The sequence below is a fragment of the Alligator sinensis genome, unplaced genomic scaffold, assembly GCF_000455745.1.
Source record: "Alligator sinensis unplaced genomic scaffold, ASM45574v1 scaffold709_1, whole genome shotgun sequence".
NCBI lineage: Eukaryota > Metazoa > Chordata > Crocodylia > Alligatoridae > Alligator > Alligator sinensis.
In genome coordinates this window covers 700097-714235 of record NW_005842208.1, presented here as the reverse complement: position 1 = coordinate 714235, position 14139 = coordinate 700097, and the positions used below count along the sequence as shown (strand labels likewise).

At 52.3% G+C, this 14139-nt stretch overlaps 1 protein-coding gene across 4 annotated transcripts in view; it reads left to right on the top strand.

The window, feature by feature from the left end:
* The first annotated feature begins 203 nt into the window (after positions 1–203).
* Positions 204–14139, top strand: part of LOC102384528 — a 19705-nt gene continuing 5769 nt past the window's right edge. The window contains exons 1-13 of one of the 4 annotated variants that reach the window (XM_025207778.1): positions 241–327; positions 897–1011; positions 6633–6975; positions 7207–7431; positions 7660–7896; positions 8161–8313; positions 8834–9061; positions 9435–9662; positions 9957–10115; positions 10935–11051; positions 11990–12217; positions 13102–13335; positions 13799–13966. In XM_025207778.1, the coding sequence (XP_025063563.1) occupies positions 6639–6975; positions 7207–7431; positions 7660–7896; positions 8161–8313; positions 8834–9061; positions 9435–9662; positions 9957–10115; positions 10935–11051; positions 11990–12217; positions 13102–13335; positions 13799–13966 (2314 nt within the window). In that variant the 5' untranslated portion in view covers positions 241–327; positions 897–1011; positions 6633–6638. Of the gene's footprint in view, positions 328–896; positions 1012–6632; positions 6976–7206; positions 7432–7659; positions 7897–8160; positions 8314–8833; positions 9062–9434; positions 9663–9956; positions 10116–10934; positions 11052–11989; positions 12218–13101; positions 13336–13798; positions 13967–14139 lie in introns of those variants that run through there. The other 3 variants (XM_025207777.1, XM_025207779.1, XM_025207780.1) reach the window with 3 other exon arrangements.

The following is a 14139-nucleotide window of genomic DNA, read 5'->3' as shown; positions in this document are numbered from 1 at the left end:
ACGCAGGGCCACGGGGACGGCGACACGTGGCCGTGAGGCGGCTGGGGCTAAGCAGCCTCCTGCCTCCCGCCCTGCTCTCCCTTCCGGGGGACTAGCCAGCCCGCCTCAGGACAGCTCACGACCCCCCACGTGGCCAGGCCCCGCCCTGTGGCCCAGGCGCTCGTGTCACAGCCGCGTCCGGGCCCGGCCTCAGGCAGCGCCGCCTGGTGTCTGTTTCCAGGCAAGGCTGAGCCCGCCCCGCCCACGTGGGTGACACGGGGTCTGGCGGAAACGAAAGAGAAAGGAGCGAGGGGGGCGGGCCGGGGTCTCTCGCCGTCTGCGCTGCAGGTAGGAGCCGGCGCCCGGCCTCGCCTCAGTCCCCAGCCCGTGGCGCGGGGGTGGCAGCGCCCCCTGCTCTCTGCGGGGCCCTCCGGAGTCACTCCGGGTCGCGCGGGATCGGGGTGGCGGTGCCCCCCGCCCCGCGCCTGCCCGGGCCGACCTGGGGCGGGGGAAGAGCCCCTCGCTCCCTGCGGCCTGGCACCCAAGGGCCGGGACAGGGTCCCCTTTGCTCCGAGGCCGGTTGTGCGGGGGCCCTCCCCTGCCTCAGCAGCACCCGCTCCCTGGCGCCGCCCCGCTCGGCACCTCTCCTCCCTGCCGCCCGCGTGTGACGAGGGGCCTCTGCCCCGGCCCCGCTCGGCCTGCACCCCGCAAGCCCTGTCCAAGCAGTCCCCCCCGCCCCCGGGACACTGAGGCGGACAGCATCTCCTGTGGGACCCACCGGCTTGAACGCACCAGCCCCCCTGCGTGCCCTGCTCCCACGGGACGCCCACACCCTGCCGGCCTAGTTCCCGGGTTTGTAGTGGCAGTGATTCAGGTGTTTGCTATAGACTCACAGCACTCGTTTTACCTCTCTTCAGAGTTGCCTGTCACCCTTCTCCACGGGCCACATCTGTACAAATAGATCCGTTAGAGCTACAGGTTTTATTAGGAACATTTAGTAATGGCAGATCACCTTTGCCCACAATTGTTTCTGTAAGTAGCTTTCTGCAGGTTTTTTGTGAATAATGTTCTACAACTTTTGTATATTATGTGACGATTCTAAATTGTGAGGGTTGGGCTAGATCCATGGTTTTCAACCTGTAGTCGGCAGACCCCTGAGGGTCCACGGACTGTGTCTAAAGGGTCAACAAAAGATGGCTATGAAAACAAAGTTTCAGATCCTAGATATCACATCTGCTTAAAGAACGTTGCCTGCCTACGTACTTAGACCAACATGACTACAACCAAAAACCCAGATCCTAGAAAAGACATTTAGGGGTCTGCAAATGAAAAGGGTTGAAAACCACTGGCCTAGATGACCTCCAGGGGTCCCTTCCAGCCCTAGTTTTCTTTGATTCCATAATATTTATCATTGTGTGCTGCCTTCATCTTTAAGTGGCAATACAAATAAATTTGAAACAAAAGTACAGGTAATTATAACTATTTATTAACTACATTGTAGTTTGTATAACGCCTTTAATTTAAACTGTTAATATTAAAATAAGCTATAAATAATTCTTTATAACAACACATTTAATTATGAATTATTTTAAATATTATAAATTTGCAAATAGAGACATACTACCTGGTTCTGTTGTTATAATTATTTATGCACAGCACAACCTCGTTCTAACAATCCCTTTTTGCCGTGGCCTGATGAAAGTTCATTAAAGAAGTGTGTTTACACTAAAGGCGTCAATAATCAGTTTGCTGTATCATTCCTAATAGAGCTGTGTCTGCTGTGGGTATTGTTAGAGGCAGGGAGTATTATAACAAAGTGGTCCATATGTAGCTGATCATTTATATTCTTGTATATAAAAAACATCATGGAAAGTATTTGTACTCATATGTATTGGGGATTCTAGCCCAAAGTCAGACTGATATGAGAGGCTACTGCAGCATGTAGCTCATGCAAGGCCCCAGCTTGCCTTCTGCCAAAGTTCTGTTCTCATTCCTTTTAGGTGACAAATGTCTCTGTTTGGGAGAGTCTGAATAAAGACTATTCTCAGTCCCCCAGTAAGTTGATCCAGTGCTTTGCTGCCTACCTCTTTCACCAACGTGTCCTCCAGGTTGGTCCCAGAAGAGCCATTTCTTAGATCAGCAACAGTACAGCCTACCATTAGGCTGATGTGTTCAGTTATTTACCTCAAATGATTATATATGAAAGAGAGATTGTTATAAATGTTTGAAATTATGCATAAATAATTACAGATTAAAATACTGTAAGTATAGTGTGTGTGTGTATATGTAACGTATGCATGTTTATATGTATTTGTGTGTGTGCATGTGTATATATATGTAAGTGCTTATATATACACACAGTCTGTTTCTTTCTGCTATTTATTTGTGTGTGTGTGTACTTGTACACACACTATCTTTCTATATCAGCAGTGCTACACCTACAGCCTGTGGGCTGCATATGGCTCACAGAGCTATATCATCTGGCCTCCCCAGAAATATGTTATGGGGAAGTAGTGGCAGTGTTAATTGCCATGGCTCTGCCCCATGCATTACACAACAATTAGGCTGAGCGCAGGCTGAATCAAGCCAATGCTCAGGGCTAGCCCATGGCCAGATCTGGCACACAGAGCCAGTAGTTGGAGTCAGTCTGCAGATTGGCCCTGTGTACCAGGTCCAGCTGCAAACTGACCCCGCTTGCCAGCTGAATCAACAGGGCTGGGTTGTTTGGACATCATTGATCTTTACTGATCTATTTGTGTGTGTGTGTGCGCGCGCGCACACATACACACACACACACATAGTTGGGGGGGTGTACACACACACCCAAAATATATATATATTAGGGAGTGCACCAGTAAAGATTTTCTTGGCCGATACCAATAGGTGATGATTAACCAACCGTATTGGCTGATGCTGATCCAATAACCTCTATTGAGTAATAGTGCAAGGCATTTTAAACTACTGGCATCAATAAATATTTTTTTCATTTGTTTTGCATGTATAACATAAGCACGCACACGCCTTCTGCTTGCTCTAGCCCTCAGTGAGGAAGGCAGTGACTGTCTTATTCCAGTGCATGTCACACTCATGCCCACGGCTTGTACCTGCAGCCCCGCTTCCCGTGCAGCCTGTGTTGCTGTCCCAGGTGTGCAGGTTGGACACATACAGACAGTAGCACCAGATACGTTTGGAGCCCCAGAGCACGCTGCTTCCTCAGTGCCAGTGGGCCCCGTGCAGCCAAGCTCCCATGGGCGCCAGCGAGAAGTTACTTTTGCAAAGGTGCCCGGTGCCGAGTGAAGCGAAATGTTACCACACCCAGGCGTAGCCCAATATCTCTGCAGCAGCCCTGGCACTTGGGTCCCTGCGGCACACGCGGCATTGCCATGGCAGCAACAGCAAGAGCTGGCAACGGTCCCTTTGTTGCTGATCCCAGTGCCCTGTAACTGCTCCCCAGTACCCACTTCTGCTGCTTGCCAGGACCTGCATTCTGCTACGGGCTCAGGCTGGTGGCTGGGCACAGGGACTGAACTATACTTGCCACAGGGTGCTCTGGGCATGTGGCTGTAATTATCAGCTACAATGACCAAAAAATACCAGATAGCTGATAACATCATTTCTCTTTTTATCAGTGCCGATCCAATAGCCAACTGATATATCGGTGCACCCCATACCATATATATACATACACATACACAGTATATATATAAAAAAATATTAAATTAGCGTGTGTGTGCATATATGTATATACACATATACATATATAATGTAGCCATATATATGGATACATTAAAGTATAAATTATATGAAATCTATAACATTTTTTTTTATTTATAATTACATGTTATGTTTTTAACTATTCCTGTTGGGTTAGCTGCTATATTCACAATGCTATGATGCCATTGGTTTATAAGGTTGAACATCTTTTCTGTGCATAGCTGAATTGTGAGCTAGTCTCCCGTGATATCTTGAAGCTAAGAGGCATCCCTGTGCCCTGCAGAATACTTTTTAAAACCAGTTTAGCAAAGTGGGCTATTCCTCACCCTTGGTGATTCACATATGTGAGATCAGGGTGTCTTATTTTTGTGAGATTTTGGTGTTCCCCCTCTCAAGTCAGCCAGATGCACACATGAGGAGAAGCTGTATATCTGGTGCTTTACCCTTCTGACCTTTTTGCTTCTGAAAGCAGTTGATGGGTCCCATAGAGCTGCTTATTAGGAACCAGCAGGGCATGAATGAGGTTGGGGGGGGGGAGTTTCTATTTTAGGTGCTGCAGCCCTGAACAGGCCCAGGGATGTGGATATGGGTTCCCTTAGACAGGTCACGTGGCATCAGCACTGTAGCCTGAGGAGGTGCGCTGGACTGGTGCTCAGGGGATGTGGGCGCTACCCTTGGCTCTGCTACTGGCTGGTGGCAAGATGTGGGCTGGTTAGGTTCCCCCACTTCTGCCCTATGCCTTGTGTCATGAACCCACCTGAGAAGTGGGAATGATTTGGGGCTATAGAGCATCTCCCACAGAGGCATCTTTCCCAAGTTTGATGTGATTGACCTTGTGTTTGGTTTCATTCAAAAGCCAGTAATAAATTGTATTCATTTATATAATCCTTATCATTATATGGATTATGTTCCATTTTGTTATGCTGCCTATATATATCTTTATGATTTGGGGTTGTCATTTAATCAAAATTTAGAGCCAGGCCTTTAATTAAAAGCTGTCCTTTTTAGAGGCACTAGTAAGGTCAGCTGAAGATGAGGTGGGGGCTTGGGCATCCTTTTAGGGTGCCCTTAGGTTGCACTTGACACAATGGTCCCTGACTGCTTGATCTTAAAAGTCATCAATCGCCATCACTGGTTCTGACTCTGAAGCAGAGCAAGTGCAACTATACTTTCTCTTCTGCAAAGGATTTTCTTGGTCATCCACTTCTGGACTGCACCTGCAGCACCATCTTCTGTAATCTCTGGCATTTCTCTTCCAGCTGCTCCTTTTCTGCCTTGATCTGTTTAAAAGGAATCCAGTTCCTTCACCCTGGACCCTGAGCACTGCTTCTCTGAACAAAACCGCATCCAGGTCACCCACTCTTAGGTCCTGACTGAATATTCTGGCTGCTTGTACTGAAAGACCTTGTTTATTTTGTTTCCACTTGTAAAATCATATCCCATGTATCAGCAGGGTCTGGTGTAAACTGCAGCACGTACTCTCTGCACTGCTCAGTTATAGCATGTAAAAATGCCTTTCAGTATGCCTTATCCCCCCCATTGCAGGTGTTGTGTGGGAGTTGTTCAAAAAGTTCACCACGTAAACAGTCTGTCTGCTGCCTCCCTGGGTCGTAATTCTGGGATCACCCTGATATCAGCCAGTTCAACCACAAGTGATCTAACATTAAACAAATACTTGGAAAAAGCTGTGGCTCCTCCCATAGCTCCTCCCATGGTTAATATTATCTGGGCTTGGGGCCATAGGGAAGGTCCTAGAGCCTTTTGCACTGTCACTCAGTCCTCTGGTGATAATTGGTGCTGCTGGATTAATTCCACCTCTTTTAAGACCCATGCTACAAATATATTAAAATCATCAGGGGCTACCTGTCCTCAAGCTTTAACCATGGATTCTACCTCTAGCACTGCTGTGTACTTTTCTTCTGTGGTTAGATGATGCATACTTCCACAAGGTCACCTTTCAATTTTAACAGTGACTGGTTCTGATGGTTGTGCTGTCTCTTTGGTAATAGGACTTTCTGGAGGATAGTATTGTAGTGGGGAAAAGAGAGTGAGAAAGTTTATCTGATTTTGTGTATTCTGCCTCAAAATTTATGCATTCAGAATCTTCTGTATAATTCTTCTCTCCTATAGAATAAATATTTTTGTTATTTGATAATTTACTGTGTGTCTGTAGTAAAGCGTGGTCTTGGCATGAGTGATATTCCAAGCTGGCCCCTTTATGGAAGGGGGAACCCAGAATTTATTCCCAACCCAAAGGAAAATTACCTGTAGCAGCTGTGGGGTCTAGGATGAGGGCTGAGGCTTGTGGGGATAAGGAGTTATCCCAGTGCAAACCTTGGTCCACTCTTTAGGACAAACAGTGGGACAGCAGAAAGAAACTGTGAATGTACCAATAAAGATTTTCTTGGCCAATACCCCATTTCTCCAGACAGAAGATGGGGCTGGCGACACTGATCTCCTTCCTGAAGCACTTGGGGTCTTTTATGGCAGGGGGAGCTAGTTAGGGACTCCTCTATCTTTAAGTTTCTGTGCTAGGGAAACCTCAAAAGTGGAGGAGAGGGGAGACAATGAGTGTTTGTCCCAGCCCAGGGCTTGTGACCAAGAAAGGAGGTTTGTTTCAACTTGCAAAAAGTGTAGTGAGATGACAAGGTAACAGTTGGTTACTTCTTCCTTCTTGGTCCAAAGAGCCAGAATAAAATGCAGGATCAGTCCTGGCTCCTAGCCCCCGCTGCTCTAATGCACTAGGCCCCGTTCCTGTCCCACAGCTAAGAATAGACTCCAGGCATCTGGTCTCTTCTGCTTTTCTGCACAGTGGGAACCTCAGGTCATGACCCCCACTGTGGTGGGCTGACCCCCTGCCCTTGGATGATCTGTCTCCACTCCTTCCCCCATAACTGAGGCCTGGTTGTCTAAACCCATCTCTCTGTTTCTTCCTGCAGAACACCATGACCCAGGAGGCTGTGGCACTGAAGGCTGCACTGCTGCAGGTGCTGGAGCAGCACCCTGTTGACTTGCCCCTGGGTGATGTGGCTGGGGCCTTCCACCACCTGTATGGCACCCAGCTACAGTTCAGCTCCACTGAGGTACTAAATGCTCTGGGGGATGCTGTGGAGGTGATGGAGCTGGGCTCCAAGGGGCCCCTCGCTCTGGGGAATCTTGTCATCGACACCCACCTGGGACAGGCTGGAGAACCCCTGCTGGGGACCAGAGCCACCTCCCCCATGGAGAGTGATGGGACCCTCAGCAACTCGGACAACAAGGAGGAGAAGAACAAGGGCGCAGGTAGCGACACCCACCTCTGCTTTCACCACTAAGTCCTATCCCCACTTGTTGTAACCCTCAAACCACATTGCCCCCACAGAGGAGGGAGAGAACCCAGGAGTCCTGGATCCCTGCCTCCCAGCATGTCTAACCCACCTAACTCACCAGACTCTACTGCCCACAACATAATGCCTCCCACACTGCCCTCGACTGGCACAGCACCCTTCACTCAGCTCTGCCTTCCCCCTGCAGCCTTCCACCAGGCCGGCGTGTTTCTTGGCCAAGTCCTGCGGGGCTTCCCCTGTGGCATGACCTTGCGCAGGCTGCACCACATCCTACAGACAGAGGGGGTCCTGCAGGACCTGCCCAGGCACTGGGACTCCTTGGAGTTTGTCTACCTCCTATTCCATGTGCCGGGAATCAAGCTGTGGGTACCCAACAATGGCACGGAAGTCGTGGCCTACCGGGCAGTGCCAGGTAAGTGGGAGGAGGGAAGGGCAGGAGTTGTCCCTGGGCTCTGCAGGCAAAGGCACTTCTCCCAATGTGTTGGCCTGGCCCTTGACCACCCTGTAACTCCCCTTGTGGAACCTGGGGAAACTGAGGCATAGTGAAGGGAAGAGGAATTGGGTGAGATGGGAGCCAAGTGCCCTGGCTCCCCAGTTCTCCAAGCCAGTGTGTGGTACTGACTCCTCCATCTTCCTCCAGACCCTTCAGCGGTCCAGAGGCTGGTGCATCTGATCCTGGGATATTACGGGACACCTGGGAGCTGCTGGACAGTGCCAGAGCTGGAGAGCTTCATGGCGCAGACATACGGGCTGGATTTGGAGGGCTACAGCCAAGAGCATGGCTACAGGGGGACTGTGGACTTCCTGCGCTCCATGCCTGACCTTGCCCTGCATACCCCACTCTGGGGGGGACCCTACATCCTCCACCTCTATGCAGGTAGTGTGCATCCTGAAGACCTGGGCTGTCTCCTGGGTTTTCACAGCTCTTCTATGTCCCCCTGGGCCTAGTATACCCAAGGCTTTTCTCTAGGCTGGCTCTGCTGCCATAGTGTGTTGAGTGTTCCACTCCTATGCCAGTGGAGCATTGGAGTCTAAGAGAGATGCCCAAGGCCGTGCAGGGAGGCTGTAGAAGAACTGATCCTGCCTCTAGCCCCTACTCCAATCCAGTGAGCTTCATCCTTTCCTCCTCTTCTGCTCCCAGGACCTACCTTGTCCCCCACACACATGATTCCACCACCCCTCAACATTGAGCCCCTGTGTGAGATCCTGGCACCTTCAGACCCTCAGCCCTTTGAACCCCCTGTGTCAGCACAGCGCCTGGAGACCCTCTTCCTGAAGCACCTGGACCAAGGCGGTATGTTCCCAGATGGGGAGAAAGGGGCTGAGGGCTTCACTGCACCTCATAAAAATGCAAAAGAAATGAAAAAAAGATTTATGAGGTAAGCTATTGTGAGCCTGAGGTGACACGAATCAGCAGGTCTCAATCAATGACCTTTAGGGGGTGGTCACCAAAATCACTTGCATTAGGGCTGCTATCACCATGAGAGCCCATTCCCTTTCCCCAGAGTTGAGGTAAGCCCAGGCATCCTGGCTTCCAGCTATAACTCACCAGACCCCACATTCCTCCCGGACCTGGGGGAGGACCAAGGCATCCTGGTAAGGATTTTTACCATGTTGCTCAGGGATGTGACACCTTCATCCTGATGATTACCCCAACATGGACTCACCTAACTGAGTCCCCTTGCTGCTGCCAGTGGTTTCTCCAAGTGATCCAGTTAGTATAGGCCAGCTCTGCTGTCACTGGGGTCCCTGGGATGTGGGTGGCTGGGTGGGACCATGTCCCACCTTGACATACCCCTTCTCCTTGCACTCAGCATTGGACAGGGTGCTGAGCCTTCTGCGAGATGGGCTCATGGAGCACCCAGGCGGCCTGGAACTGGGGGTGCTGAAGAAGGCCGTGAGGAGGGGCCTTGGTGTCGACCTCGAGGACCTGAGCTGGGACATGGGCTTCCGGGGCACCCTGGAGCTGCTGAGCAATCTGCCAGGTGTCTGGGTCTGGGGGCCTGAGAAGGGGGACCACTGCATCCTCCACATGGAGCGAGGTATGAGGGAACCCCTCACTGTGGGGGTGGCCCCTGCTGGCAGGGTGGGACCTGCACACTGGGAGACAGATGTGCTTGCTGGAAGTGATCACCCAAGTGTCTGCCTATCCCTTCTAGGACCTAGTGAATATACGTCCCTGCAGGAGGGGATGGGGACCCATACACTCAGTGCACCTCTCCACCATTCCTGGTCTGGGGCCCCACCTGGGGGTGGGAGAAGCGTCCTAACAGGCTGGATGCAGCTGCCCAGCTGTGGGGGGTCCCCTGAAATCCTAAATGAAAGGCCTGGTGCAGGGAGCAGGAGGAGGGCAGATGGGTTTGAGGCTTCCTGGACCCCATGCAGACCCTGTCTCTCTCTCTTGCTGGGTCCCAGGCCTGGATGAGGTGCTGGCGCTGCTGGCAGGAGGCCTGGTGGGGGCTCCAGCAGGTGCAGAGCTCTGTGAGCTGCAGGAGGCTATGGGAATGGAGCTTGGTGTTGACCTGGAGCAGCTGGGCCGCGACCTGGGCTATGCCAGCGCCAAGGACTTCCTCACCCATGTGCCTGGCCTCCAGCTCCAGGACCCTGAGAGGGGCAGCCACTGTGTGGTGCAACTGCAGAGAGGTAGGAGGGGGCTTGTTTCCATCTGTCTGTCTGTCCTATTCAGTGCAGTAGTCAAAGCCCTGCTGGGTCTTCAGTTGGACATGCAAGGAAGGCATGGCTACTCAACCTACCAGGCATTTAGCTCTGGACAGAAAGTGGAGTTGGGTTAGAACTGAGGTGCCTGGCTTCCAGTCCCCTCCACTGCTTTCGCCCACCAAACCCCACACCCTTCTAGAGCCAAGACATAATCCATTGCTGTGCCCCCAGAGGTGCCACTGTCCCTTTCCAGTGACCCTGGCTCCATCCCTCTTCCAGATTTCATCTATGACCCTGCAGTGGTGCAGAAATATTCCAGCCTGGACCCTGGCCATGCAGGGCACAAGAGAAAGAAGCCATGGCCTGGGCACCAGGAGCCCTGCTGTTGCTGCAGCCAGGGGATGGACAGTCACAGCAATTGGGGTGACATGGACTCTGGTGAGAAACAATGCGCCTGAGCAAGGAGAATATTTGAGCATCCTGACTGTATCCCTCCCCTGCTGTAACCTGGCAGTGAGCAGAGCAAAGACTGGGCTGAGACAGGAAGGGGGAGGAAAAAGAGCAAGGAGGGAGGCATTCTCTTCCCCCACCCCCCAACACCACAGCCAATAGAATTATGCACAGTCATGTGGGATCTGATAGAATCACAGTGAAACGAAACCAGAGAAGGGGAGAGTGGGTTGCAGCTGGGGAGTGAGGATGGCTGCTCCTGGGGCCAGATCCTGGACCAGGACCAGAACTGGCTTCAGTCCTGATGCAGCCCAGGAATGCAGGTAAGAGCTGGAGCTGCATCGCAGCCTCTTAGAATCAATACAGAGTCAGTCCTTTTTGTACTGGGTCCCCAGATGGCAAATGGTGAACCTCTGGCATCTGGCTCAGGGAAAGGCAGCTCTGAGCTGGGGACAGGCTGGGCATTGGGTGTGGAGGAAGCACTGTAGGCAGAGAAGAGCCAGACAAAGCGGCAGGGGGGAGGGGTTGACCATGGCCTCTGAGGCTAAGCAGAGTGGGGTACAGTGTGTTGGGATGGGTGGATTGGAGGTGACCTGGGGTGGGAGAGAACTGCTGCATCTCCCCCTGCCCTATACCCCACTACATTGGGGAAAATATCCACCAACTCCTTCTGGTGCTCAGAGGCATCTGAACCAAGTATAGCACAGCCCTGCCCTGCCATGAGAGTCACCCCCTCCCCCCTGCAGGATACAGCATAGCCCATCCAGCCTCAATACCAGCATAGAGACCTCCTCATTTCTTTTGTAGGAGTCACCATGGATGTGCCCGTACCCTCTTGGGCCAAGCTCAATGATGCCCCCTGTGCCATCCAGCCTGCCTGCCTGGATCCTGTGGAGACGACCCAGCTGGCAGGACCAAAGCCAGGTAGGATCACTAGAGTTGGGTTCTTTGGCCTACACTGATAAGTTGGATACCTTAGCCTGGGGCCCAGCAAGGCAGAGGCAGGCCCTTGTGCTGTTACTGAGGCCCCCTCAGTGTGTGGGTGAGGGCTGGATGGGGTCAGAGAGAGTTGAGCACCCCACTCTCCTAGTGCATTGCTACCTTCTCTTCCCCCCCCACTGTGACACAAGTTTGTCAGGTCTCAACCTGGCTTCTAACAAGGCATGCCCAGGTCAAAGTACTATAAACAATGCCCCTTCAGTAGGACAAGTGAAGGCCAGATAATGTTATGGGGAACTTGTTTTTAGTGGAACAGGACCGCCCCCCCTCCATTGCCCAGGCTACGGATACTGAACTTGTGTGTGTTCCTTGTGGAATGGGAAGGACAGAGGAGAAAAAGGGAATGCATGAATGAGGAATTGGTGAGCATCTTGACAAGGGGCAGGAGAGGGCTGGATATATGAGGCACAGCAGCAGCAACAGTTGAGTGGCTGCAGAGATGTCAAGGTGGCACACTGGGGACTTGAACTCACAACTTGGGCTATGTTAATGGGGATTATGCTTCTTAGACAAACATCCATTCAGCTACCAAGGACCCTGGCTACTTAAAGATGGTCGTTCGCTGCCTACCTTCTCTGCCCCCTCTCCAAGGCCTGATTTGCTTCTAACCCGTTGCCATTTCCCAATAGCAACCCCCTCTTGGGGGACATAGGCTTGTCTGGACACACAGGACCTGTACCCCAGTGTGCTTTGTTCCTGCTACTAGGGAAGTGGCACTCTCCATCATAATGTCCCACTGGGGCTTTAATGCCTCACACTGGTCTAAAAGCCTTTCCTTCCTACCATGCATCACTCCCTGCATCCCCATTTCTTTGCTATCCCCAGGCAACCCCCACAGATGCTAATGTCTCTTTTCCCTCCAGGCTTGGGCCAATTGTCAGCGGCCATCCTAGAATGTCTCCGTGGCTACAGCAGTGGCCTGCGAGTGGAGACACTGAAGAAGGTGCTATGCCAAAGACAGGCCATGGACCTGGAGGATTTTGTGAAATATGGCGGGTATGGGAACACTGTGGAGCTGCTGCAGCAAGTGCCTGAGGTCCAGCTTCTCTTCCCTGAGAGAGGGGAAAAGTGCCTGGTCAGACTGAAGACAGGTAAGGTGTCATGGGAGCCCTGGCATCAGCCCCTCTGATCTGATGCACCAGACCCCACTCCTCTCCTGGAATTCAAATAAAATCCAGGTGTCCTGGCTCCCACACCTCTCCTTTCTAATCCACTATACCTCACCCTCTCCCAAAACTCCACCTTGTACCCTTATCAAAGGTCTGCTGGCCTGCTCGCCTTGATGTTTCCATAAGTTTAGTCTTATATATGACTTGAACCTCACATCAGATGACTAGAATTCAAGTCTCCAACCTGGTTTTAGGCTGCAGCATGGCTAGACTATGCAGCGAGGATTTTCTGGCCTGTCTAACTGCAGTGGATGGACTCAGTACTTTGCAGATCCCTTCCAGTCTGCAGGCGCCACTGGTTGAGGAAGTGAATCCAAAGGCCAGGAACAGACTCCCAGTTCTAGCGAAGGGATGGATGCATTCCAGAGACATCGTGGAGACTGGAGCTGTTCTGTGGTTCACATGCCCCTGCTCTGGTGCCGCCTGCTGCCCCCTGCATTCTCTATTGAGCACAGTCTGTTCAAAAAGTGCTTATAAAACTGCTCATTATGGAACCATGCAGTTGGTGGGGAAAAGCTGGAACCAGCAGAGTGGGTGAGACTCATGGAGCTGGCACCTTGGCCATTGGGGAAGGTTGATCTTCCTGCTGCTGCTTCTGAGGCCAAAAGTCTCAGAGATTAAGTTCTGTCTCCTCCTACAGGCCCTGGGAGGCAGACAGCAGCCCCAGCGTAGGGCACCTGGGGGCAGGGAACAGCTGCGGGAGGGGGGCCCCTGCCATATCCCCATCCTGTCCCCTTGGTTGTGTGAAGGTGGAAGTGCATCCCTGAGCATTCAGTGTGTGAAACCATTCTGTCTCCTACCTCCAGACCTGGATGTGTTGGAGGGGTTGATCCAAGATATTCTGACCCCCTTTCCCAGTGGCCTGCGGGTCAAGAAGCTGAAGGAGATACTGGTGAAGAAGCATGGGACTGACCTGGAGTGCTGGAGTCAAGACACAGGCTACAGGGACGTGGTCTCCTGTCTGAAGGACATGCCAGGGCTCAGACTCCGTGCCCCTGGGAGAAGCAACAACTGCCTGGTCCAAATCCAGAACCAGGCAGGTATGGAGCATGGGGGGCAGGGACAGGGGAGGTGATGATGTCCAGAGCAAAGTGTACTGTCCGTGGGCAGACAGAAGAGGTGGGAGGGGGGAAACCTCTTCACCCCACTCCTCTCCCAGGGTTGGGATAGGACCCAGGAGTCCTGATATCCATCTTCCCTGGGTACCAGTGAATCACGCTCCACAACTACGTTAAGATTTGGACATTCACTGTCAGGGCATTCAAAATACTATAACAGATGTTTGGAGTCCCCTGTGGGCCTTGGGGCAGAGAACAGCATACACTTCTGCTCCCTGGTGGTATGAAACTCATGGTGCAGCAGGTTGGGAGTGTAAGTGCACCAGAGGATGGAGGTAAGGGGCAGAGGAAGGACCACCCCCCACCCCACCCCACCCCACCCCGCTGCCGCCGTACATCTCTTGTTCTTTGTGACCAGCTGATCCTGTCCTTGATCTTTCCTCAGCTGTACCTGTTGTTTGGCAGCCATCTTCCAGTCCCCCGAGCCCTCCCATATCCCTGCCAGACACGGAGGATCTACCCAGAGACATTTGCATTGACACTAACCTCTCATCCTCCCCAGGAGGTCCCATCCTCCAGCTCATGGTAAAGTCTAAGAGCAAGAAGCCACAAGGTGAATCCACACTTCAGTATCAAGGGGTGGGTGACAAATGGTTGGAGGTCATGGAGCTAGAGGCAGCCCACATCCAGGGTCACCGGGATTGTTGACCCACCCCTACAGCAGGATGGGGGCTGCCCCCCCCCCCCCAGAAAACAAAAACCCGGGCACATGCCGCCCAAAACCGG